Source organism: Ailuropoda melanoleuca, chromosome 14 (assembly GCF_002007445.2).
Source record: "Ailuropoda melanoleuca isolate Jingjing chromosome 14, ASM200744v2, whole genome shotgun sequence".
Lineage (NCBI taxonomy): Eukaryota > Metazoa > Chordata > Mammalia > Carnivora > Ursidae > Ailuropoda > Ailuropoda melanoleuca.
In genome coordinates, this window is record NC_048231.1 from 95263141 (window position 1) to 95290092 (window position 26952).

At 39.0% G+C, this 26952-nt stretch overlaps 1 protein-coding gene across 2 annotated transcripts in view; it reads left to right on the forward strand.

Annotated features, from left to right (window-relative positions):
* The first annotated feature begins 3104 nt into the window (after nucleotides 1–3104).
* CDH7 (cadherin 7) overlaps nucleotides 3105–26952 on the forward strand; it is a 120956-nt gene continuing 97108 nt past the window's right edge. For both annotated transcript variants that reach the window (XM_002924875.4, XM_019805552.2), the window contains exons 1-2: nucleotides 3105–3682; nucleotides 15225–15630. In XM_002924875.4, the coding sequence (XP_002924921.1) occupies nucleotides 15421–15630 (210 nt within the window). In that variant the 5' untranslated portion in view covers nucleotides 3105–3682; nucleotides 15225–15420. The remainder of the gene's footprint in view (nucleotides 3683–15224; nucleotides 15631–26952) is intronic.

Here is a 26952-nt window from a genome sequence, read left to right on the forward strand (position 1 = left end):
GATTTGGAAAAGATTATTATATATAAGAATTGAAATATTAAAGCATAAATTTGAGAATTACATGGAAACACTATGAAATTTCATAAGTGAACATATGCCGTTGTGACTTAACATTCGTATTTCACGGAATCTTAAACATTCGGCAGCACCTTAGGATTTATCTAGTACAGTAAATTTTTATTTGTGTTTCTCAGGAAACTAGGTTTTCTAATCAGCCAGAGTTATAGGAAAAGAAAGGGGGGGAAGAAGTATCTAAAAAAAAACAAGTCTTGTCCCTAGACTTGACCACAGCCTAAACCTGTGGAGCTCTTGTTATATTTGCCATTCCTAATGTTGGGCTTCCTCCTGAGAATAAAATAAAAAACACCTTTCAGGGACCTAGAAGGCCCTGCAAATTTGTCCCTGGCCCACCACTCCAGCTTATTCCATTTTGACTTTTTTTTTTTTTTAAGATTTTATTTATTTATTTGACAGAGATAGAGACAGGCAGCGAGAGAGAGAACACAAGCAGGGGGAGTGGGAGAGGAAGAAGCAGGCTCATAGCAGAGGAGCCTGATGGTGGGGCTCGATCCCATAACGCCGGGATCACACCCTGAGCAGAAGGCAGACGCTTAACCGCTGTGCCACCCAGGCGCCCCCCATCTTGACTTTCTCCTTCCTACAGCACTCCAGGTTTCTCGAACATACCCAACTCTTGCTTTCTGCAGAGATTTGTCTTTTTTTATTCTGTCCAGGTTATTTTCCCTTCGAATCTTCACAAATGCCACTCATTCTCATCGTCAGCTCTCAGCTTAAGTGTCACCTCTGCAGAGAGGGCATCCTTGAAGTCCTAGGTAAATGGTGTCCCTCAGTTCTCATCTGAATCACCCCATTCTTAATCTTTTTTTTTTTTTAAGATTTTATTTATTTATTCGACAGAGACAGACACAGCCAGCTAGAGAGGGAACACAAGCAGGGGGAGTGGGAGAGGAAGAAGCAGGCTCATAGCAGAGGAGCCTCACGTGGGGCTTGATTCCATAACGCTGGGATCACGCCCTGAGCCGAAGGCAGACGCTTAACCGCTGTGCCACCCAGGCGCCCCACCCCATTCTTAATCTTGTCCTCCAGGTAGAGAGGCACAAAGTCCTTCCTCTAGGATGAATGTCTTGTGACTGTGAGAACCAGAACTAGTATTCTGGTTAACTGAACCCCTTTTACCCCTCTTAGAATCCCTGTAAAAGTTATGGTTTAAGGAAATTTTTTTTAAAAAGAAGACAATTCACGTGGAAACGTGATTCAGGATGGAAGCCAAATTTGTGATCAATATTTATGGGGAAGCACAAGATAAGAAAAGGATAAATTGTGGGAAAACACCTTAAAAAATGGTCTCCAATTTTTTTTTTCCTTTCTAGGTGATCCTTTGATTAAAACAAATATGGTGCAGTACTTGTTTCCTCATAGGATCTCATAGATGAACGAGCCAGACAGTCAATGAGCAGTTTACAAATAGCATGGTATCCTCAGATTTGTATTAATGGTGGATGAGATACAAGCATTTGCTTCTTCATTTAACAGATATTTACTATGGCCCAAATATGTGCCGGGTCTCGATCACATGTAATATCAATCTTTGTCTTCCTGAAGCTTTTAGCCCTGAACAATTATAAGAATTGATCTCATCCCAGCAATGCGTTCATTGGACAAAGCAAGGCGAATGCATGTAAGGCCATCAGAAAAATGTAAAGTTGTAGATTGTAGGATATTAGCCAGAATAACTAAGGATTTTATTTATTTATTTATTTTAGAGATTTTATTTATTTAAGAGAAGGTGCATCCATGGTGGGGGGGGGCGGCAAGGAGGGCTGGCACAGAGGGAGAGGGAGCAGCGACTTCCCCGCTGAGTAGGGAGTCCATGTGGGGCTGGATCCCAGGATCCCCATCAGGACTTGAGCAGAAGGCAGAGGCTTAACCAACTGAGCCACCCAGGTGCCCCCATTAAGGACTTTAATACAGAAAAACATGTTACAGATCTCAAAGATGAAGCTAAGGTTTAATGTCTGGGTTACCTGGAGAACGATAGTGTCCCTGACAGAAAAGAGAATACTGGGGAAATCCAAGGTGATATCCAAGAAGAGATAGGTCTGTTCTGAACGTCCTGAGTTTGGGCTATGACAGTTGAGTGCAAGCGGACTCCGATATGGCCATCCAAGCAGGCCTGGATTGGGGAGGTTTGGGGTTGGAGATAGAACTTTAAAAATGAAGCAACGTTAAGTAAACAGCGTTGCTAGATATCTGAAACTTAGCAGGAGTTCCAAAAATATTTGCTGTTATAATTATGAGCATGCAACTCAGTTTTAAATACTAACTACGTGAGAGGAAAAATGCAAGCTAAATGGGCATGACGGACTGGATGGGAGAGGGCAAGTGTGTTTGAAAGAACGGAGAAGCGGAGGTGCTGACACGGACAAGCCTCACACCCTCATAACTGGTATACAGGGAATCGCTGTTAAGGATGGAGAAGAGAAGCAGGGCAAGTTCCGCCGACAGAATAAGAAAAATGAAAAGGAACGTACTTGGAATTCACCTTCCTAACCCTCACGACAGAACACCTAGCCATCAGGTTAAATCAAGCACCTGAGCGGGAGGAGGGGGGAAGCGTGCTCAACTCTACCTGCTGCAGCGCGTTCTCAAAAACCAGATCCCCTTCCCCACCTCGCAAGGGTCCTCTATCCCACCCTGCGCGTAAATCATACACCTCAGAACTTTTGCATTAGAGAACCCAGCAGGGGAGAAAATTTTCTGCAAGTAAAGAAAGTAGAACTAGGGCAGTCCGAGGAGATTGAAAGGGCAAAACTATCACGCAAGAAAACTGTAAGTTCTGATTAGTTTTATGACTTTGCCTTCATGCCTCAGGAGCTCAATTGATCACGGCTTCTACGACAGGCTGGGGGTGGGAGGGGAGGGAGCTTGAAAAAAATTCTCAAAACTCTCCTCCAGCTTCGCTCTTTCAGATGCAAATACCTGGCGGAGAGATGGATGGGCTGCAGCCCCTCCTACTTTCCCCGCTCCCCTTGATTTCCCTGCGAAGGACTCCATCTGTACGGATCTGTCAGGAGGGCGCTGGAGGAGGGGTGCGCGTGTGTGCGCGCGCGTCTGTGTGCGCGTGGCGGCTGAGCGGCTTCCTTTCCAATAGCCCTCACTGGGTCTCCAGGAGGTGCCCAAGTCTCGGTGGCTTCCCGGGCCGGTGTCGCCTGGCGCCAACAGCAGGCATCCGTCGCCGCCGACCACCCTCACCTTCTCCTCTCCTTCCCGCCCCAGCGCGGCGCCCTCTTTCCTTCTCTAGGGCGCTCGCCCTCTCGCCCTCGCTCCGGACGCGCGCTCCCGCTCGCTCCGGACCTGGCGTCTGAGCCGCGCGGGAGAGCCGGCCGGCCCCTTGGAGCAGGCGGAGGCGGCGGGCCGGGGGCGCGCGGCCGGGGCAGCGGCCCCGCGCCCCGCGGAGAGGGCTGTGATTGGAGCAGGAGCCCGCGCCCGACCTGCCGCAGAGGGTGCCGAGCGGGCGCCGCCAGTCCGCCCCGAGCACCGAGCTGCGCGCACTGGGTCCCGAAGCGCCCGCGGGAGCCCGGCTGCTGAGCGCGCGCCCTTTCGGATGCGAACACCCGGGTGGCCAGCGCCGGACGCCGCCGGGAGGGCAGCGAGGCCCCAGGTGAGTGCTTCTGCCAGCTTGGGGCTGGGGAAGGCGCCGCTGGGCAGAAGCGCGCCCTCGCCGTGCGCCTCTGAGGCCGGACTCATCAGAGAGCCGAAAGCGGGCGGGGGGATCCGTATGGAGTTTCCCTTGGTGTCCCCAAGTTTCTGCTGTGTGGCCGTGAGACGTAGCTCGGCAGGGCAGGACAGACGTGCGTACCGAGCTGAGGGCGCTCGGCCCCGAGAGCCCGTGCTGGCAGACACCAGGTGCGGCGAGTGTTGGCGAGTTCAGGGAGAGAGCAGATCCCAGCACTCTCCAGATGAAGTGGTAAACCCAGAATCTGGACCGCTCTCCTCAAAAAGAAACACGAGTGGGCCCCCCTTGACCTGGGAGGGATGGGGGCAGAACTCCGCGCCGGCTGGGCCGCCAGCTTCTGCAGCGGTCTGAGACTGGAAGGGGGTGTGTGCCTGCGTGTACAGGAGTCCTTTTAACCGTCCGCACTAGATTTCTTTTACCTTTGGAGAAGGTGGAACTCATCTAAGGGTGTTTTGCTTCTTTCGGTAATTAGTATTCTGCTGCTACAGTGCATCCGCAGGGCTTGCCTCTGCTCAGTGCCCTGCTTCCCCTCAGCCTGGCTGTACCTTAGGTTTGCGTTGGGAAAAGGGCGCCCTGTTTTCTCTGAATGCACGGTGGACTTCTTCGTGGGTGCACCTGCTACACGGCTAGTTGCTGGTATTCAACCTCGGAGCGTGGATTAGTGAGAAAGGACCTATTGCTGTATTGCCTTCACGTTTTAGATCGTTAACCTTACGGATTTCTTAGATATAGTTCAGGTGAGTGAAGATTGGCAGTGAGTTCTCCCAGCAGTGGGCATTTGGGAACCTGCGAAGAAATCACCAAGGAGTGGGTGTCTCAAGGCTTTTGGAGATCTGCAAATTGAACCATGATATACTTAAAACGCCTTTTATGTTGCAAGAAATACCTTCCTTCCCTTTAGTAGATCATTTAAGTGAAATAGGTTTAAGGAGGACTCGTCCTTCATAATTTTTGTAACAAGACAGGTGTTCAGGTCGTTTTCCATCCAGAAATAAACAGAACTTTATGGGGGAAAATAGAAAAATGTAAGTAACATGTGAGAATATGGTACTAAGTGACAAGTATACATTTAAAAAATCAGATAAACAGCACAAAAGCATACATTTTAAAAGAGTTTCGGGGCAGTAGCACCACCCCCCTTTTAAAGAAAAGTTTGCATTGATACACTGCCAGCAAGATCTAAATAGTTTTAAGTGTGTCTTTGTAAATACAAGTTGACAATTGGGGGGAGAGCTAAGGAAAGAAGTAATTACGTTGGAAGCTTTCAGTAACTCACCAGAAATTACTTTTTCCCCAAAGAACTGGTTAGACTTTTTATTTTTACCCAAGCTCTTGTTACTATATGTTAAAGGAAAATACATTCAGAATCCTTTTCTTAATTTTTGGGGATATTTGGAATAGTATGAATAAAAATGCAAAAGAATTGAGGCAAGTAGTGAAACTGACAAGTTTTGAAAGTCTTGCTTGTATGTTAATGTGTTTGATATGGGGTGCAGTGGCAGAAACAATTAGGTAGAATTCAGTGTTAATAGTCTTACCTGGTAAAGTCTGTGGTTAGAAAAATAAAACAACAATCAGTCCTGTGGACCATCACCCTGCTGAAAGCTATTACGGTTTGCTGCTCTAGTAAGAGGGCATTGTGCACTTACAATGTGAGATATTATTGTAATTAAGGGCTGCAGTAGGTCATTAGAATTGTGTTAACAATCAGCTGACAGACTCACAACTGTTAAGTCTACTTTTTATATAATAGCACAGAGATTTTCCTTTTTTTTTTTTTTATAAAAAGGTAATTGTAAAGCATTTGTATTACTGCAGTTTACCCTTGAATTGACTCTAGTTTTTAGTGCCCAATGAAAAAGACAGGGTAAGGAGCATACTGAGTTTTGGCTACTGTTCAGCCTTCCTAGATCTAAAAATCAACCCACTGTATCTCCTCAGGTGTGATGTCTTTGCTGGTCTATCTATCATTCAGCATTTTAGTTGTTTTGATGGCAAAGCTGTTATAAACTTCTCAGAATGTATACTGATATGAGGAAATGAATACATCTTTGTGTAGAGTCAAACACTTTGTCAGATCTTTTAGAAATCTTTTATAAAGTACTGAGCCCACAAATTTTTCAGTATTGTGAATATTTATGCTTGAGTGATCTTAACCTTCCCTGATTTTGTAAGGTTTTGCATTTATTGTGCTAGTGGTTTGTAGCATATCACGGTTCTCTTTACACATAAATGTTCTTTTTTTTTTTTTTTTAACTTGGTTAAAAAGCTTCAAAGCCTTAGTTTAAAATGGGAGTTTCAGAAACTTCTAAAATAACTAATGCACATTAGTGTATTGCAAAGGGATTGTGATGGAAGCTTTTCTCCTTGGCATGAAGGAATCAGTTGCTTCTAAATGGGGTGATAAAGGGGAGCTGAGGACAAGGAAAAAAGACATGTGATCAGAGTCCTGCGTGTGACCATCTTCTCAGCCTCTGCCAAGCAGAGCAGATCTAGCTGTAACCAGCAATACTCGAGTGCCTCCTCCGGGGATTTGCTGGTTTTGCAGAAAGCTACCCCTGCAAACATTTCCCCCTTGTCGTTCTGCAAGATCCCTCACTGACAAAATTATCAGTGCAAATGACTATGCAGACTTCTGTCCACATATTCATCTCTGATGATACTCTCGATTTTCATTCTGGTAGAATTTCTTTTAGGTTCTTTTGCAGAATGGTTATTGAAACATAATTCCTTTTATTGAAGTCACATGAATCATACCTGGCTCAATGTAAAGGCTAAGGTAAATTAAAAATGAAAATGGATACAGCTGAGAGATGTGGAAGAATGAAGGAAAACACGTTCAATGTGATTCTACTAAGTGATCATACATATGTATAGTCCATATATTATATAAAATACTGCATATGATAATATATAACTAGCTCAGATGGATGTGGTTTGTCATTTTTGTTTTCTTTTTCACTTACATGGGCTTCTTCCAGTTACTCTTGCTAAACTCTTGCTCCTCTTTCTTTTTCATTCCTTTTACCCATGACAGAGGTTATTTGTGCTTAGTTGAAATTGACTCTGTAATCCACCTAGAGAAGTTTTCCTCCCATGTCTGATAGCCAGATGCACACTACAGGCTGTGTGATTCATTTCCAGGGCCCCTGCCTGAATATTTAGGCCAGTTAACGGTAGGAGGCTGTGGTCTGTGGTTGTAATGTTATCTGGCCCAGGGAGCTAATGGATTTGATCACAGTTTCTTTACGTGAGAAGTCACATATCACAGAGGGTCCCCAGCCTCACTAATTAAAATGTAAAAAATTATACCTTTTAAGTAAAAAAGAAGAGGGCTCTTTCGTCAGTATTAACATTATTGAAGCTAATACTAAACTTTCAATGGTATACAGATTAAAGAAATTAAATGGTAGTATATTTTATAAAAGAAGCTAAAGATGGCAATATTAAATCTAGAATGATTATAGTAAGTTAGGAACAGACAGTACTTTCAAAATACAGGATTTGTAGCAACAGCCAAATAACCCTACATAAACATCCTTATGTCTTAAGATATTTTTTTGAGTTGGCACCCTGTTTCTAAAACAACGAGCTATTGTTTACATTTCAGTGGAAATAGTTATTGTAGTGTCACAGCCCAGTAGGTATTCTTTGATCACTCACCAGATTTAAAAGGGAGAGGCGATTTTAAAGTTGGATCCTCTCACAGTGCTTTCTGTGTAACATACAAATTACAGTCCTAAGCAACAGATCCCTTCACCCCCATTCTCACTCTGCACTCCTGACCCTTCTGGAGAGGAATCCTGATGATCTATTGGAGAATTCAAACTCATGGTCATATAGAAGTTTGAAGTAGGAGTAAATTTACTTTTCTTGGCTTTTGGAAACTATGATAAATTAAAAAAAAAAAAGATCTTTAGTGTCAGAATGAGAAGTGTTTAACAAACATTTTCAGTTTTCTGTTATAACCAGTGATGCCCAGTGCCATCAGTAACTTGCTGTGTGTCCTTGGGCATTTCACTAGAATTCTGTAGATTTTGGTTTTCTTAGCAGAGAAAGAAGAGACTGCCTTACCTTAGATTTTTCTTATGTCTGTTCCAGTTCTGTGGTTCTACCGCTCAAGGAATCTTCAAACATCAGAAGCAGTGGGTTTAGGGACTTCTTTACATTGTTTTGGTTTTTTTGTGGGGTTTTTTTTGTTTCTTTTCTTTTCCCAACATGAACCCTCAGGAGAACCAAGCGATTATCTTCTTCAGCACTGACGTGACATTCTCTCTATCCCATAAACATTATTCTTTTAAAAGCTCTGCTTGTATGTGGTGGTTGGGAAAAAAAAAAAAAAAAAGTGTGGCCACAGCTCTTGAAATACTCCTTGTCCTGGATTACTTTTTCTCTATTGTGGAGTTATGACATCTGTTCATTCATGAATGGGAGATTAGAATATCTTTTCTCTCTTTTGCATTGCCCAAATGTATTAAGTGGGTCTCCTTTAAAAATAAATAAAAGCAACAATGGACAAGTATTATCCTTGTTACAAAGCAGACTCCTCTAACTTTGTGTATAGGGGTAACTCACAGTGAGGACCTCAGTGGTGACAGGTGGCTGTTGTCCTGGGGAAAACAAGGACAAATGAAAGTCTTTAAAGAAGGCATTGGATGAAGCAGGAGGACTCTTTCCATTGAATTTAAATAAGGCTATTAAATACTCAAGGAGTATTCTAAAAAGGCATCTTTTGTCAAACTGTACAAAAGAGCTAATATATGGAAGGTTGTTCTTAAAGCAATGGTAATATTGTCATCATGCCCTCTAGCTACTGCTGTGAAATGGTATCATTTCCACTTTTGAACATGTATACAAGGGTCCATTAAAAATACGTTGCTTGTCAAAATGTAGTTCAACTTTAAAGCAGTCTTAGAAATGACAGCCTCTTCCCAAAAGGCCAACAGCAAGATTTTTTTGCTTTGTATTGCCATTGTTACAACTGTGATTTTTTGGTACTATTATGTTTTATAAATTAGTGAGCAAAACATCTTAGGGAGTATCAGTTTGATGCTAGACATGTTTGGCAGTCATCCATTATGGATTTTTCACATTCCTCATTGATTATTTTCTATCAAGTACACTGACTCCTCATGTCATTCTTACCGTTGTTTTTCTAGAAAATGCAAATGACGGAAAGTATTTTGGGGATATCACGTTCCACATGGTTGTGAATTGTACTTATTGTTTAAAAGGCGAGGCACAACTTCAAATCTTCTTTAAATTGCCAGTAGATAATAAACCATGTATTAGTGTGGTATACATTAAGTATATTTCAGAACAGTTTCAGTCCTGTATCTGATGCCACTCCAGACACAGAGAGCATAAGCATCTGTCCCTTGCCTGTCATTTAGAGAAACTGTGTTGATAGTCTTTAACTGAGATAAGTCATCAGTTATTTCTGTTGGATTGCAAAGAAAATGCCCTGCTTTACCTTTGCTACAAGATCTAAAATAGCAATATATTTCCTTTTAACATAATTGATAATCATATTTTATAGCTCACGTTATTTCTAGAAGGCATTTAGCACTTTTAAAGAAGCAGTTTAGCATATATAAATTAATTGGTAATTAGGCATGTGTTTAAAACTACTCATGGTTCTATATTTACGTGACTGGCTGAATATGATACATTTCATGCTACTTGTCATGTGTTTAGCATGTTGCCTTTGGTTTAGACAGAACAGGCTCTACAACATTTATGCTTTGCTGGCTAGCCATTGGCATGCTGATGCCTAAAAAATATTTTTTGTTATTAAGGGAATTTTAGCCATTGTTTTTAGGTATGAACAGAACATTGTATTAAGAGTATGATAGTCACTTGATCTGATTTTTAAAAGTGGTTTCACAGAGATGTTAAGTGGAGCAGAAAATCCAAGAAAATTTTATAATAATGAATTCGTTTGGGTAAAATAATATTAGCTATTAAGGTTAAATGAATAATGAACTATCTACTTGGATATAATTCTTTGCCACTTAGTTGAACAAAAATAATTGGAACAAAAAAGTAGCACGGTGAAGTGATTTCAGGTCAAACAAATGATGTTGATTTAGTAAATACTGTTTGATTCTCGTCACCACCCCCTATTCTTTCCATTTTGCTTCAGACCACTTAAAATTCTTTTTTGAGGATTCATTTTGTATTCTCTGGATTAAGGTGTGTTGTGCTGATCACAGTATTAGTTGTGATTTTCATGTATCTTTAGTTTGGCAAAAAAAAAAAAGTTATATGTTTAAAAATGTGTTTTATTTTTTGATAGGAATTGCATTCAATGTGTATGTAGATTGCTTTGGGTAGTATAGACATTTTAACAATATTGTTCTTCTAATCCATTAGCATGGGTTGTTTTTCCATTTCTTTGTGTCATCTTCAATTTCTTTCATCAGTGTTTTATGGTTTTCAGAGTACAGGTCTTTTACCTCTTTGGTTAGGTTTATTCCTATGTAGCTGATGGTTTTTGGTTCACTTGTAAATGAGATTGAGTCCCTATAAGTTTTAGCTTTAAGATATCAGCGAAAGAACATTTTAAGTCTTACTCAGATATATAATATATATATTTTTTAATTTTAGGTTATTAATCCAGTAGCAGCCACCACAGTCTTTCAAACATCTGGTTGGCTCTCATTTAGTTCTTTTCTCCTTAGAGAGAACCTATGCCGCTTGTTTTCCTCAAAGCTATAATGCTACACATTTGTAACTGTCTAGAAGTTGGCTTAGATCTGTTGAAGTTACCCAAACTGTCTACCAACACATCGTTGTTCTGTACTGTCTTTTTTTCTTAGCCAGCAACAGTGAACAGGTCAGCTCTCCAGCTGTCCAGTGGGTCACCCCCGTTAGCTTCCCACAGAGGACACATTGACACGTGACACTCCTTGGATGCAGGGGTGTCTGCTTGTTTGATGTGACTTGCCCCTTATTAATGCCTGTCTATAAAACTTGGGAGGCAGAAGGAAGGGAGAGGATAAGCAATATGGGAGCCTAACAGGAAAGGGTGCAGCGCTTGGCTTTGGGGCACAGACTGGGGAGTCCGTATTTGACCCATTGCGAAAAAATGACAACAATTGGGGTTGGTTTTGTGCTCAAGTTCATTTATATGTAAAAAATGTTATTGCGGTGCCTTGATATGGGAAGACATCAAGCCTCCTTGAAGCAGGAAATCTCAAGTTCACGTTTGGATGACTTCTCTTTGAAGACCACAGATAACTGAAGGTTTTTCATAATGCGTCAGGGCCCTTCATTTCTTTCATGCTCTCTCAACTCAGGTCAGGATGAGTTGGGCTGAACTGTTGTACTGGTCTTTACTTTGGAAACCAGATCTGCTTGTGAAGGAAAGCAAGGGTTTGGGGAAGCCTGATGAAGGGCCACCTGCCCGGTGACTCCCCCCACTGCTGTATCAGGTGTTCATTCCTGGCAGAGTTAGTCACTATCAAAAATGTTGATGAACACATATAAAACGTCCCCTACTCCAATCACAGTCATTCACATGTGTTTCTGATTTTCTAAGTGCATCCTACAATGGGCATTATAGAATCATGTATCTGCCACATAAAAGAGAATTTTGTCCTCCAATAATATACACAAAGCCAGTTAAAGTATCCTTGTACACTCTTTTTTTTTTTTTTTTTTTTTTTTTTTTAAAAAATTTTTTTTTTTTTTTTNTATTTGACAGAGATAGAGACAGCCAGCGAGAGAGGGAACACAAGCAGGGGGAGCGGGAGAGGAAGAAGCAGGCTCATAGCAGAGGAGCCTGATGTGGGGCTCGATCCCATAACGCCGGGATCACGCCCTGAGCCGAAGGCAGACGCTTAACCGCTGTGCCACCCAGGCGCCCCATCCTTGTACACTCTTAAAGCCCTTCAAGAAAGGTAAAGAAAATCTGGCTCAAGAGCCTGGCAAGTACTTTAAATACTGCAGAGAAATATAATGGAATTTTTTTCAAAGGGATTGTGACCCATAAACATGGAAGAGCTACCAAGGAATTTATATATTGACTTACATGGTTAATTTACCATGTTAAAAAAAATAAGCATAATGGAAAGAAACATTTTGTAAATGTGTTCCAAAAGTCAATTGTGTATCTGCTTCTGTTTTAGATACTATGATACAAAGACAGGGTGGACATTCCTGTTCATCAAGGTTTATATTAATAATAGCTGCTTTTAAAACACTTCATTTAAATAGGAAAGTATAGAACCCTCTGGTCTCTTTCACAAATACTAAGTCATTGACTGTAAAATAATCCATAGTGTGTTCTGTTTCTGATTTCTCTTATATGCTCTGGCTGGTTTGATAACTTCACAATCTCACATGGAAGAGAAATGATCTTTAAGAAGCAAGAGTAATTTAAACATCTCATGTTAGAATTCATGCTAAATTTCATAAATGTGAAAAATGCTTCTTTTACATTCCTTTGATTTTAAAAAATCTCTCCACCCTTTAATTAACAATATGCACTTTTTCACAATCTAAAAAAAGCCAACAAAACCAATTCTATATAATTGTCAAAAGTAGACAAGTTACACGTTACAAAAAAATAAGATTTTATAATTTAGCTCATCTCCCTCATTTTGCAAATGTGGAAAATCCCAGAAGAATCCAAAGTCATATAGCAAATGAAGGGGTTTTTAGATCAAAGACCCCTCTGATCCTATTCCTGGCCCAGATTATATTTTTTTTTTCTTATTAGTGAACATTTTGAGTGACCTCAAATCTCTCCAAATCTGATGCCAGTCTTCGACATAAAAATCACAGAGGACATGTCTTTAGGAAAGAAAGAATTATATTCTCTCTCTCTCTCTTTTTAGTATTTTGGTGCCATTGTTTATATTCATCTAGAATTTGGGGTCATGATCCATATAGTTAGTTCCCTGGCACTGAGACTAGAACCATCAAGAATGTTTTCATTCAGTGCAAGAGTTGTCTAAAACATTTTCTTATAAATAACACTAAAATGAAAACCTCACAAACTAACATAACTAGAAAATATCATGATAACCCCAACAGCTTTTTTTTTTTAATTTTTTAGGGCGTTTAGCTGTGTCAGGCACCATCCTTTGTTTTTCATGATTTGTTTATTTAATCATACGAAGTAGATGCAATTATTGCCATCTTTGTTTCGTAGAGGTTTAAGGCTTCATCTCTGTAATTTATCTTAGAATTTAAGTCACGTGTCCAAGAAGGCATCGCTAAGACAGGACAGAGTCAGCATTTCAATCTTTGTCTGATGCAGGGGCCTACAGTTTTTCCCAGTGTATAATTTGATAACTCCCCAAATTTTGAGTTCCAAAAGTCCGTTACTTTGTTTCTTAGAAGTTGGATGCATTTCGTGTAACAGTGTTATCATGTAACAATGTTATCAGTGCACTTGAACCATAAAGTAGCTTAAATAATGTAATCATATCACGTTTAAAAAGAATTGTCTTAGGGACCAAACTATCGCCTTGTTTTTATGAGAAAACACATTCTCTCTTGAGGAAGTGGAGCAGTAAAACTGAAATGTTCTTTGTCCACAGGTCTCTCATGCTAGACAGTCCTGTCACTATAACTCTGTCATCCCTCTCCATCCCTGGAAACACGGTTTGCCGCTGTCATGTAGGGAACCACATGATCTTGGCCCTCCACATGCTGTCAGCCATTCCTAGAAAGGCCACTCACCATGAGTTCCTGGCCATGACTTCTAGCTCATTATACACTAGTCTATACTAGTCTCTGTTTCCTAGTCTAAGCACCTACTTGCCGCCTTTAACTACAGATAACCTGCCTTCTCAGGTAGGTTAGCTCATACCTCCCTGCAAGGAACTTTCAACCTAATGGAGGGGCCTACATTGGAATACAAAGATACGACCCCAAGTTACTTCTTGTTTATAATTCTAAGTCTTAGAATAGCTAATCCTTCCAGAGTGATTTCTAAATGGACCAAATTCATTTTCGATGCTTAGATGAGAGATTTGGATTTTAGGAGAAGGTGTCCATTGCACAGACTGTAATAATATGCTCTGATAATAGTTTACTATTCTGGTAGTTCTCAGCATATGTCAGTTAGCTGTACAGTGGATTATTCTGGAATGCCCTCTGGAATTTCAGAACTTGATAGGGATATTTTTAACACAAATATATTCATTTGAATAGAGCTCCAAGTCAGTGCAACCTGTTTCTGAACAGTTGTGTCGACTATTTTAACATATTTAATACATTTCATTTTTCTTCTATTAGATAAGGCATTCTCCATAAGCAACTTTACTGTCAGAAATCATCTAACGAGTCACAGACACTCTTGTTACAGGAGAGACAGGAAGATGGGAAAGCTTATGATATAAAGACAGTGTATTTGCTACTTTGATAGGGAGCTGTCTTTTGGCTTCAAGTTCTTAAAACTGTGTTCCCCCCCCCAAAGCAAATATGAACCCTCACCTTAATTATCCTATTGTTGATTTATTTATAGTTGGTCAAATGAATTTATAAACCGAAGTACAGCATAGTGATTTGAACAAGCTTTTTGCCATAAATTCTCAGTCCTCTGTGTTTTGGGGTATGTTTGGAAGTTTGTTTTGTAACTGATTTTGTATCTCTTGCATAAACAAGAATTCTGTATCTGAAATGAGTAGACTTTAGAGTAAAAGTTGTTTTGTTTTCATGCTGCTGCTGAAGCATTCTGGGTGCACACTCACTGTGAACGGAGCTCGCAAAGGCAGTTGAGTTTTCACACCTCTCTAATGATCTAGTTGATTCCATAAATATTCAGGGAAGAAGGCCCTACTAAGCACAAGCCAGGCTGTAAGACGTTCAATAAATATTTGTGCTGTAGCGTGACCTAACATGCTACACAGCAGACATGACAATAGGTTTGAAGGGTGGAAAATGGAAACTACTGAGCTTTGCAGCTGATCACAATCAAATCAGAACACATCAAAACAGCTGGTGTTCTGTGACTCAGAATCAATCAACCGGTTTTGAATCACCTCATACTTCTTTATTTCTCTTTACAGTTTCACAGAAGAGATTTAAACCAGCATATGTCCTTCCCATTTGGTTAAATCCCTGCTTTGAGCTGCTTTGCTTTCATATTCTAATACCAATGAATGAAACTGACTGTAATATAAAAGAAAAAATAATAAAGGCTAGCATTAAAATGATTTTTTAACTGATGTCGCTCCATTTGTATTAAGTAAACCATATGCTCAAATAGAATGCCTAGAAGAAACACAAAGTTTTAAGATTGTGTTATGGAATGAGGATAATTCTGCATCAGCAGTATTTATGTGATTTATAAATGTGGCAACAGTTAGTGTAAATGTATAAGTTTATAATTAATACTTTAATGATTATGCAAATGATATCTTGGGAAAATCAATAGTAAGTTAGTAAATGAAAGTTGAAAGTTATGATGTGTTTTGGTTTCTGACACCAGCTCTTCTTTTTGTTCTGCTAGGCACCTATTACACCATTCTTTGGCGAAGGTTATTCAGCAGTGGTGACCCCTTGCAATCGAACACTCTACAAATTATTATCTCTGGACTCCCAGCTGACACCCTGCCGGAGGCAAGAGCTACTAAGCCAACTGGAACTGTGCCTTTTCTCTTGTCAAGGTTTTTTTCTTACACAGGAAAAAGAAAGAAAAAAAAAAGATGAAGTTGGGCAAAGTGGAGTTCTGCCATTTTCTGCAGCTAATAGCGCTTTTCCTGTGTTTCTCTGGGATGAGTCAAGCAGAGCTCTCCAGGTCCAGCTCAAAGCCCTATTTCCAATCAGGGAGGTCCCGGACCAAGCGCAGCTGGGTGTGGAATCAGTTCTTTGTGCTGGAGGAATACATGGGTTCAGACCCACTCTATGTAGGAAAGGTAGGGCATTTGGCCTTTCAAAGTCACAAATGGTTATTGTGAATGTCTGTGGTTGGATGGAGAACTGCTATTTTTGCTTTGGGGATGGAGAACATAAACTATGACTCCTGTGCAATAGTTGATAAAGTTTTCGGCATTAGCCGCTCTGAAATTCTAGTCCAGATTGTCATCCATACACTGAAGCCATAACTTAGGGAGTGATGTTTATTTCTAGAAACAGAGGAGGAGTCTACAGATGTCTGGTTTACCATGATTGTGGCACACTAGTAAAATGTTTATTTCCAAAATTAGAACAAGAATGTTCACCAGCAAATGAAGAGTAGTGGGTGCTTATAGGCAGTTGGGTTTTTAGCTGCTTTTTTTTGGGCGGCGGGGGGAGTACTCTGTAATGATGCACATATTAACTTTATGCTTATATATCCTTTTCTGATACTTGCAATTTAAAGACTACAAAGTGACGTTATTGAGCCTATTGTCCCTCAGTTATGAGCAGTTCTAACCCACTTTTCTTAGTGGTGGTCTCGTTTTGATAGATCTATTGTTTTGTTTTGTTTTGTTTTGTTTTGTTTTGTTAGATTTTCCTTTTGGTTAAAAATGAATGGGAACAGAAGACAGTTTCTAATTGCTATCAGATGAAAAGTGAGCAGTTTGTGGTGTGTGTTTGGGGGCCAAGTGGTAGCCAAATTGGGATTCTTTTTTTCCGCAGCTTCTTTCTGACTGAATATTTAGGCAGAGGATTTCCATTCAAGTGCTTTCTGAACTGAAGGGCCCTTGGAGAGAGCATGGTCCTCTCATCCTCCTATCATGTTCCCAGTCTCTTATTACTGCAGGTTTGCTGATGTAAAGAGTTCCCAAACTTCTGAGTTTGACGCTGAGTACTGGTAGAGAGTTTCTGAGTAGCTCATGCCGGCAAGATATCTGTACGTCTGCATTTCTGTTCTTCACTTGGCCAGGGTTACGCGTCTCTTTCTGATAAAATGAAGGACACCAAACTGATGAATTTATCCGTGCGTGAACTTTCCACTTTGAATGACTGAGGAAGAATCTTTGCTATTTATTCCATAGGTCATTGTTTCATTTGAACCCATCTTAAGAGTGAAAAATCTGGTTTTGTCGACGGGTATCTACATAAGTCAAAGTAATCTTTATTAAATTATTATATTCCTTTGATGCGTCTATATTTTACAAATACCGACTGATACTGTATTGTAAACAGAGAGGACCTGAACAAGTTAGGAGTTTCTAGGTGTGTGCATTAGGACTTTTTTGTGGCGCAGTGGTAGCATTTTTCTGCCCTAAGAAAGGATATGTAAGTTCACGGCGGGTTTTGTACATATATTTCTTAGAGCCATTGTACCTTTATCAATAGTGCCGTGACATGGACTGTGCATTTACTGCAGCTCTCTTTCAATCTCTCTCGTTCATTTTCTTGTCAACAAAGTGAGAGCGATAATCATTATGCAGTGTTATTGACCAGGAAGCTGGCCCTTAATTTCATTCATTTTTAATGCATATTTAACAGATTCATCAAACTTTTTTCAGTAGATAGGTATATAATATTCAACGAATTCATGAAGAGTCAGTAGTTATTAGGTGAAATCACACTTTTATGGGAATGTAAAGTTTTCTAAAGGCAACTGAAATATTCCCGTTAATTCAGTTTTAAGGAGAGTTGCCCAGATGAGGTTGACATTTTGAAATAAACGTAATTTAAAATTTTAAAAACACCCTTGTTTTAAATTTTAAAATTTTCACATCTTAATTGAGAATGCTTATATCGAAATAATCCCTGGAAGGCCATTTAGAATTACAAAGATGCGTACCCCTAGGTGACTTAAATTCCAAATGCATATAAAGTGACTAAGCAATGCTATTGTTATTTTTCTAAGAAAAATGGTGTGGTTTCTTGATTAGTAAAAGAGATATTCTGTGCTTCCCTTTCAATTAATCAGAGACCATCGCTTAGCGATTTTATGTGACAGGAAACAAGCTTGTGCTTATCTCTTGGCAGGCTGTATATTGGAAGTTCAATACTGTCATTCACAGTAAAAGAATGTCCAGGATGGGAAATAGGTTAAAAACAAAACAAAACAAAAAACAAAGCCTTGATTGACAAAAACAGACAAGTCCAGAAAAAGGACAATAAAATAATTTGAGATGGAAAGGGAATTTGTAGACACAGAAAGCTTCAAAGGAGCAATTTACATTTACTGGGAAGGAGGTGGCAGAGAATTTGAATACTTTAGATTGTATATATGAGATGATGAAATGATCCTCCTTAGGCTGGCAGTCTGAATAAATAGTTATAATAATGACTTTGACCTCAGTATGTTTTCGATCACTTGGGTTATGTAGAATAAATATATTTTCTTTTTTTTTTTTTAATTGAGGGAGGTAATGGTTATGACCAAAAGTTTTCACAAGACCCGGAAAATGAAAAAAAAAATTGTAGATGAGGATGTGGAAAAATGGAGAGGCAGACGTTTATGGGAAGAAAAGAAGGAATGCAATCATTACTTTTTACAGGCATGTATTTAAACCTATACTAATTAAATGGTAGGACTCTTAGTTTTCCAGACAAATCCAGTTACTTGATTTGGAAATATAGTGCCCTTGATAAACTTGATAGCTTAATCTGATCACATAATGGATATTACAGTGTCTGTTAAATGGACCGCAGTTTCATTGTGGACTCTGCCACCTCCTACTAGTTGTAGAATTTGGGTTAAGTTACGAAATATTACTAAAATTTAGCTTCCTCATCTCTAAAATGGGAACAATGATACCTATAATTGAAGTCTCTCTCTGAGAATAAATGAGATCAAAATATTTGAACATGCATTCATTTAACCTAGACATTCTGTTTATCTACTTTATTATATATTGTTTATAAAATGACCCCATATGGATGATCTTCTGTGTTTTATGTCCAATGTTGTATTTGTGATCCTTCAGGTGAAAACAGGAATTATTTTGTGTACTAAGTAGTATTTAAACTTATTGCAGTTATTTAGAATGGTCTGTGTTGGGTGTGCTTGGAAATACAGTGTATTTTTATATTTGTATATGATTAGACTATAGCAAAAATATGATTAGGAAGCAGGTGATTCTATCTTGAATTCTAATGCCAGAGAATTTTTTAACTGTAATTTTTAAGACCTTTGAATCTGGAGATCATATTTATGGCTGGCAGGCAACACGATCAGTTAAATGACTCTGCAGTAAATAAAATATGGTCTTTAGGACATTGAGGATACTGAGTTCAGAAGATGCTGAGACCTTATTATTTTAGCCAATTTACTTGTTTGTCTAACTTAAGAAGTCAAGATCAAAGCAGAACAGTCTGTTGAAGGGGACCAGGAGGTCTTCTAGAACCCTCACCGAGAGAACTTCATGGTATGCATTCTGAGCTGTGTTAGAATCTGACATTTCTCATTAGCACCCCATCTTATTCTTGTGATACCAACTAATAAACTGCTGAATCTAAATGTATAGACTTTAGGAAATAATCACTAGACTTCACTGTGGCAGAGCTTTTTTTTTTTTATTGAGGCATAATTGACATAGAACATTGTTTTAGTTGTAGGCATACAACATGATGGTTCAATATTTGTGTGTATCATGAAATGTTCACTACAATAAGCCTAGGCACCTTACACTTAAGTTTTTACAATTTTCTTTTTTCTTTTTTTTTTTTTAAAGATTTTATTTATTTATTCGACAGAGATAGAGACAGCCAGCGAGAGAGGGAACACAAGTAGGGGGAGTGGGAGAGGAAGAAGCAGGCTCATAGCAGAAGAGCCTGATGTGGGGCTCGATCCCAGAACGCTGGGATCACGCCCGGAGCCGAAGGCAGACGCTCAACCGCTGTGCCACCCAGGCGCCCCTACAATTTTATTTTTTCTTGCGATGAGAACTTAAGATCTCTTCCCTTAGGAATTTTCAGATATGCAGTAGAAGGTTACGAACTGTAGTCGCCATGCTTAATAGACTTAAAGAGTAATAGTGCACCATTCCCTAAGAGTATTTCTTAATTACCGTCATGCCTGTTTTCTTGTCCTTTCCCAGGGAGAATGAGGTGGAAGGTCCTTTCTTTTCCCCCTGTGACTTAATGCCTCCTGAATTGGCTGCTTGAAGTACGTAGGAAGTAGCAGTTCCAGCCATCTCATTGCGTCACAATGCGGTTTTCTAGATTAGTCTTTTCCTCACTTTTCCTCACTTAATGTTCTCTAACCACCTGACCAAAAAAAAAAAAAAAAATGTCTACTGAACCACAGGGCCTCTGTTCCAGGTATTAAGTGTTTTTCATCTCTCCTAACATAATGGTCTGCCAGCCGATCCCTGTGCTCTGGGCTGTTACTTTCACTGAAATGTGTGTTTCGTGCCTCTTCCTAGCTTCTCCAGCTGTTAACATCACTCTTGCATTTTCTGCTACTCCACTTTCTTCCCTCCTCATTCAGGGAGAATGTATACCTGTTACTCCAGTCAAAATCAAATGTATAGAAATGCAGTGTGGGATTCACTCTGCTTTAAATCTAAGCTTGCTGGGGAAAAAAAAAATAAGCGTGCTGGAAAGTGTTGGTGAGCGTTTTCGGTGCATTTAATACCTCAGCAATATCTCCTACCAAGAGATTCTCTATCTCCTGATAACTGAAGCTATGCTCAGTGTTCCAGAAAAGAAAATTTCTTCGTTTTTAAAAAAGATTTTATTTATTTATGAGAGAGAGAGAAAGAGAGAAGGAACATGAATGGGGTGGAGGGGTAAAAGGAGAGGGAGAAGCAGGCTACTACCCACTGAGCAGGGAGCCCGATATGGGACTTGATTCCAGGACTCCGGGATTACCACCTGAGCCGAAGGCATATCCTTAACTGAGCCATCCAGGTGCCCCCAGAAATTTTCATCTTGAAAATCGGTTGTGTTTAAAAATTGAATTTTGAGTTAGATTCCTTAACTGGGTAAATTTGTATTAAATACATAAAAAGAAAATAATCACAAATATTAGGAGAATGTTCATCATGGTAACATTTCTATTTTGTAGATTTGGGAGGGGAAAATGCAAAAGTGTCCTCCAAATATGTAGATTACTTAAAGTTGGCTCCAGTCTTAGAAGAAAGCAAATAGTTTGTTTTCCTTCTGTTTATATGGAAAACCCATTTTCATACTATTTTTATAACCAGAGTGAATTAAGAAAACCCTTGTTCTTTTTGTTTCTTTACTGATAGAAATGTGGAACTCTTGAGGCTTCGAAAGGAATTTGCACGTGGATCAGTTCTATGGGATACGACGAAGTTCAGATTTTTAGAAATACTCCTTTGGCAGTTATTTTTAGTTCTTATAATACTCCAGCATGACTATAAAGTATTGAGTGCATTTTCTTCACACAAAATCAATACCTCAGAGTCTTTATTTCCTTGAAACTATGATGGAAATAAAACATGTCAGATTTTGCTGCTAAAATGAAAAAAAAAAAACCTACTATTAATTCAGTTTGCTCATTTTCTCTTCAAAGTTTTCTTAGGTTAGAAATGAAAGTTATAATTACCAAAGGCTTTATCAGGTGACTACACAGCTTATGATGGGGAAGAGGGAGCTTATAGGTATCAGCCGAATTACAGTCAAACTGTGGTAGCCTAGATTAGCTCTAACTTTTCTGATTATGTTGATCAAAGTCATTTAAAAATGCTGTCATCTTTAACATGTGTTTTTGTTTGTACATATTTTACTTGTCATACATCTGGTTGTGGGAAAAGCAAAAATTAAAGTAACGTTCCTTGTATAGCATTATGTTTTCACATCATATGCATGCTCTGTTTTTAAGTGCAAAAGACAAGAGATAACCTAAAATGATGATATCAGGCCTTTCTGTAGTAAGTGCATTGTAATTGTTTGAAAAGCTTTATATGCAGGGCTCACTGGTACAGTCACAGAAATTGCAGCAGTCTCTGTAACTCACCAAGATAAATGACAGATGAATAGCAGAACAGTCACCGAGACTTTGCTGGTTCAAGCATATATAGATAAGAACTATATTGGAAGAAATTTCATCCTAATCATTTTGCATTGATTATCTGTCACAGTGATTATGATCAGCAGAGAGAAACCGTAGTTTGTATAAATATGCTTAATGTTATATCCCCCAAATTCTCTTTGGCATGCTTTAAAGCTGTTTTGTGTTCTCTCCCTTTCTTTTCTCTCTCTTTTCTTCTCCAAATACTTATCAAGGACCTATTCTATGATAGGTATCATGCTAGATAGGAGAGTTTAAAAAAAACAAACAAAACCTCTCCTTCATAAAATTTAATCTGTTTGATAAGCCCAGCAGGTAGCCAGATGGCATTGGGCAGCAGTAAATTCTACAGGTTATCTACAGCTGTGGGTGTGGGAAAGACAGAGGAACTCATTCATGGATCCATGAACAAATGCTTGTATGAGGATACCTGTCATACCTCTGTGATTTCATAATCCTTTTACACAATCTTCAAGTCAAAGCAAAAAAACCACTTTCTTTGACAGTAGAACAGAGTCTTTTAAAACTGTATTGGGGGAAACTTTATGTAGCAGAAATGTCAGTAAATAGAAACTCGAGGTTATACTTACAAGCTTGTCATTTTGAGCAATGCTCGAAAGCATAATAAAATTTTATCCTCACCCTGTAAAATGGAGATCAAGGAGGTAAACATTTAAGACACTTTAAAATAATTTCAGACTTCCAAAAAGTTACGAAGTACTGTTCCCAAACGCAGCTTCTCCAAATGTTAGTATCGTTACATGATGACACCTGCTATTTAAGCCAGGAAATGAACGTTGGTATAATGCTATTTATTCATCAACAAATTGTATTCAGCATTTTCCATTTGTTACAATACTTCTTCTGATAGGAGCCTACCGAGGATCACATCTTGCATTTATCTTGTCTCCTTAGTCTTTTCCAGTCTGGGATAGTTCTTCGGTCTTTCATTGTCATTCTTGACCATTTGATAGCGTGTTTTATAATCTGGCTTAGTTTCATGTTTCTTCCTAATGGAGACATTTTAGGTGATGTCGTTTTGCCGAGGATGGCACAGAAGGGATGCTGTGCCCTTCTCGGTGCGTTCTGTCAGGAGATACAGATGTTGATATATTCATTAGCAGTGATATTGACTTTGGTCGCTTGGTTAAGGTGGTGTCTGCTAGATTCTTCTGAAAATCCATGTGAATGTTTTGAAATCTTGAAGGAGGTAAAAAACTAAGCTGTCACTATGAATTGGAATAAATGCTACAACTCATTTAAAGGGGGGCTTATTGACTGATGGTCCATTGTCCATTTTTAGAGGTGAGGGAGTGGATTCATCTGAAACGTGGTTCAAGTTTAAATCTATAATACCATCAGGTAATGTCCATAATTTTATATAGTAATTGATCTTATTTCTCAAAAGCACATCAATTTAGTATGTTTCAGGGAAATTGATTTTTTTTTGAACCAGGCAATAATCTCTACAGCCCAGGACTCCAAGATGATGTTTACTGGTATAGAGTTACAACAAGAGCTTTCTCCTCCATTGTTTAGAAAATATAATGAACCATTTTACACTGGAAGGTGTGCCACAAGCACTTAAACCTCATAATTGTACATAAACATTGTTTTAGAAAATAATAGATACTCAGAGTTCACTAACGAAGAAGTAGCTCAAGAGAATGCAATCGAATGTCGTACATTTTAATATACTCACAGGAGAACTGAAATCTAAACAATGAATAGAATTATATTTAATGTTTGAAAAGATTTAGTAATGACAACTTCTCCTAATGATCCCTTTTAGAGGCTATAAAATTTCTGTTTCGTGGTCCATGCTGATTGAATCTTCAGAGTTAGAAAGGAGCCATTCTCCTATTAGAAATGAGGTTATTGATACATTTGGAAGCAAACTAAGTAGAGTAAGGCAACAATCACTAGAGCTATAATTCAGAAGAGTTAGGACACAAATCTGGATGCTTATATCAATTCTGAGAAGTAAATTTCTGGAAAAATGTTAGTAAGGTGTTTTAGGTCTACAAAAATATTTTGTTTTCTTGCAAAATATCAGATTCCATTGTGTTACTGCTAAGCTCTTCTAACATGGGTTTTGAAACCTTTACCTTTAAAATGGCATGTATTCAAGAAGGAACAAATACCTATACACGCTCTCAAATCATCTCATACTACTTACTAAAATTTAACAAGTCTTGAAACTGAATATGGTTAGAATAATAAACAGTGGTAATAATGCAGAGATTAAATGGTATTTAGCCAGGACACGGAAATATTAAAAATGAACCGTAGAACCGAAAATTTCAGAATAGGGTGTGCAAAAAAGAACAAACTATTGAGAGTCTGGGAAGAAAGTATTTAGGACTTTCATTCCATTTTTTGAAAACTGTCATCCTTTAAAAATTCTCATCTTTGGTATATGAAAGATACAATATACTTAAGGAGTTTTAACTGATAAAAGTACCCTTTCAAACAAGTGGGATGACCAATAGCCCATCCCAGAGGGAGATATAAAAGAGATAAAGGAGTTTTGTAACTAACTGGCCCTACCCTGCAGTGCAGTATTCTGTTGAGCTGGTGTGGGCCCATGCAGCATTTGTTAGGTAGGCCTGGAGCAAGATAGGCTCCAAAGTCAGCGGAGCTTACTAGTTCAGTCTAAGGGAAGGTCTGAACACATCCCAATAAGTGGCATCTAGAGAAAAGGAAATGGCCAGGAAAATACTCATGTTGGACTCAGCCAGCCTTACGTCTTCTTGGGCCAAAAGCCTGCGAGTTACCTTTAGAGCTGTCACTATGCAAGCAAAAGAGCAAACGAGAGAGACACGGAGCCCAAAAGATGTGTGTGTGTGTTGGGGTAGGAGTAAGGGAACAAGATAGAACAGTGAGGCCATCGACGTTTCTAGTCAAGTTAGAATCCTTGTCTTCTGTAAGATAAATGCAGAAGACTAATTTCTCAAGATGGGGCTGTGTTACCGGAATGGTAATTACCAGAACCAAAATGATTAACATCATTCCAGCAAGTTTTGTGTGTAAACAGTGTGCAATTATCTGATAAGAATGCTTCCCTTAGAATATTTACTTATCTTCTTAGTTAAAATGCTGACATGTTTTAAGGTATTTAACTGAAAACACACAATCAAGATTTGGACAACACATACATAATGCTCAACAGATGTGAGTTTGAAAGATTTGTGATGATCACTAGTGAAATTAGTCAAACCCTACTTAAATTAGATTTTTCTGATTTGTGAGTCATTTAAGGGTCCACATTGGAGCAGCATGTGTGTGGAGAGTAAGAGATTACACATTCCACACTTGGTTTGAAATGAAGAAGAAATAAAAGTCAGCATTTTCTTTTTCATAACATATTTGAGAAACTCAGTTCTGTATCTCACACCCACTCTATCCTTGACAGAGTTTATATAATTTTCTCCACTGAATCATAACAGAGCTGAATTTAGGCGGCTAACTAATTTTGCTTATTCAGGAGAAGCAGATACTGGTGAGTTATAGCATTGGGATTCAGTGTAATTATATATAAGAAAAGTGAGGCTATCAACAGTTAAGAATGATTGCTAAGGAATTAAGTGAGGAACAGCACATGGCTGTAGCACATGGAGAGAGCTTACTTGTCATGCTAGTCACACATGGAGTCTATAAAGAGATACAGAACCACATCTAAAATAGAGTAACTCGAATTGTACGGCAGATACCCAACCTTGGAAACGTGCTTTCTACGAAGATTCGTATCACATGATGGGATGATATTATAAAGCTTGACATTGAAATTAGAAAGACAAGCTTTATTGCCAAGGATAAGTTATCTTTGTGGTTGATCATTATTAACATTGCAAATAGACTTTTACCTGTGCCATGACGGCTATGTTCAGTGAATTTGGGAGAGCAGTTGTGGAGTGTAATGATCTGAAACAAGACTGTTTTTCCCATTGATTAGTTCATTTGTTGGAGACGTGACTCCACTTGATGGTGGAAAATATACACAAATGAATGAGGACTCGCGGCTAGGGTCAGAAGGAGCTGGTGCATTCTGTATCAGATCCAGTTAAGATTTCACAGTGGAATTTATGTTGGAAAACATAGGGAATTAATATTCCAATTATTAATCTCCTGTAATATATGTATTTTTTAGTGCTGCTCTCTTCACGCTCTCTGTGGTTTCTGACTTATGTTTAAGTTTGATTCTTCTGTAAACTCTGGGGACACTGATAAAGTCTAGTTTTTCACAGTACTCCATTTTTAACTTTCTACCCAGAGCTGAAGGATGTGTGGGAGAAATTGAAGCTTTAAGGAGGAAGGCGTTGAAGCTCCTTCAGAGGATAGCTCTTTTTATTATTTTTTCAAGCAATGACCTCTCTTGGAATTTAGCAAAAACAAATTTTGTGCAATTTTGGCTATGAAATATGCATTATCACAAACATTTTTTTTTCAAATCACGTTTCCTTAATGATGAAATCTAATTTGTAAATATCAAATATTTTCATCAAAAAGAAAAATAATATATTTTTTTTAAAAAAACTTAATATTAGAGCCACCTGAGCTTTAAAGGTCATTCACTATAATCTCTTTCTGAATTGAGAAATTCTTATACAGTATCTCTGATGGGTGGTCAGGTAGCCCCAGGTCTGTTTTAGCTGGGGGAGAAATGGTGGTGGAAACACACATTACAGTCATGTGAGCTGGGTTTGAGGACTGGCTCCATCACTTGAGAATGGTGTGACTTTGAGCAAATAACTTATTTTCTCATCCATTCACTTATAAAATAGGAACAACAATACTAACCTCACAAGGTTGTCGTAGCATAAAAAGAAAGAATTAATATGAAAGCATGAAGTATGAAAGTGAGAGAATGTATATCCAAAAGTGAGTGAGCTTCCTGAGGAAAGAGGTCTTGTCCACCACAAACTTGGTGCCTGGATGTACTGGACCGGCAGCTGTTAAATGCACAGGGAGCTCACAGAATTGGGATGCACTGGAAGTGTGGTGAGAAGAGCTTTAGGACAACAAATAATAGTTTTGGGACAACTCTTATTTTTAGGAACTTGAATTATATTTGGGTATTAAAATATTTGAAGGCAGAGGCACCTGGGCGGCTCAGTCAGTTAAGCATCTGACTCCAGGTTTCAGTTCAGGTCATGATCTCAAGGTTCTGGGACAGAGCCCCGCATCAAGTTCTATACTCACTGGGGATTCTGCTCAAGATTCTCTCTTCCTCTGTCCCTCCCCCTGCTTGCACCCATTCTCTCTCTATCTCAAATAAATAAATAAATCTTTAAGAAAATAAAATATTTGAAGG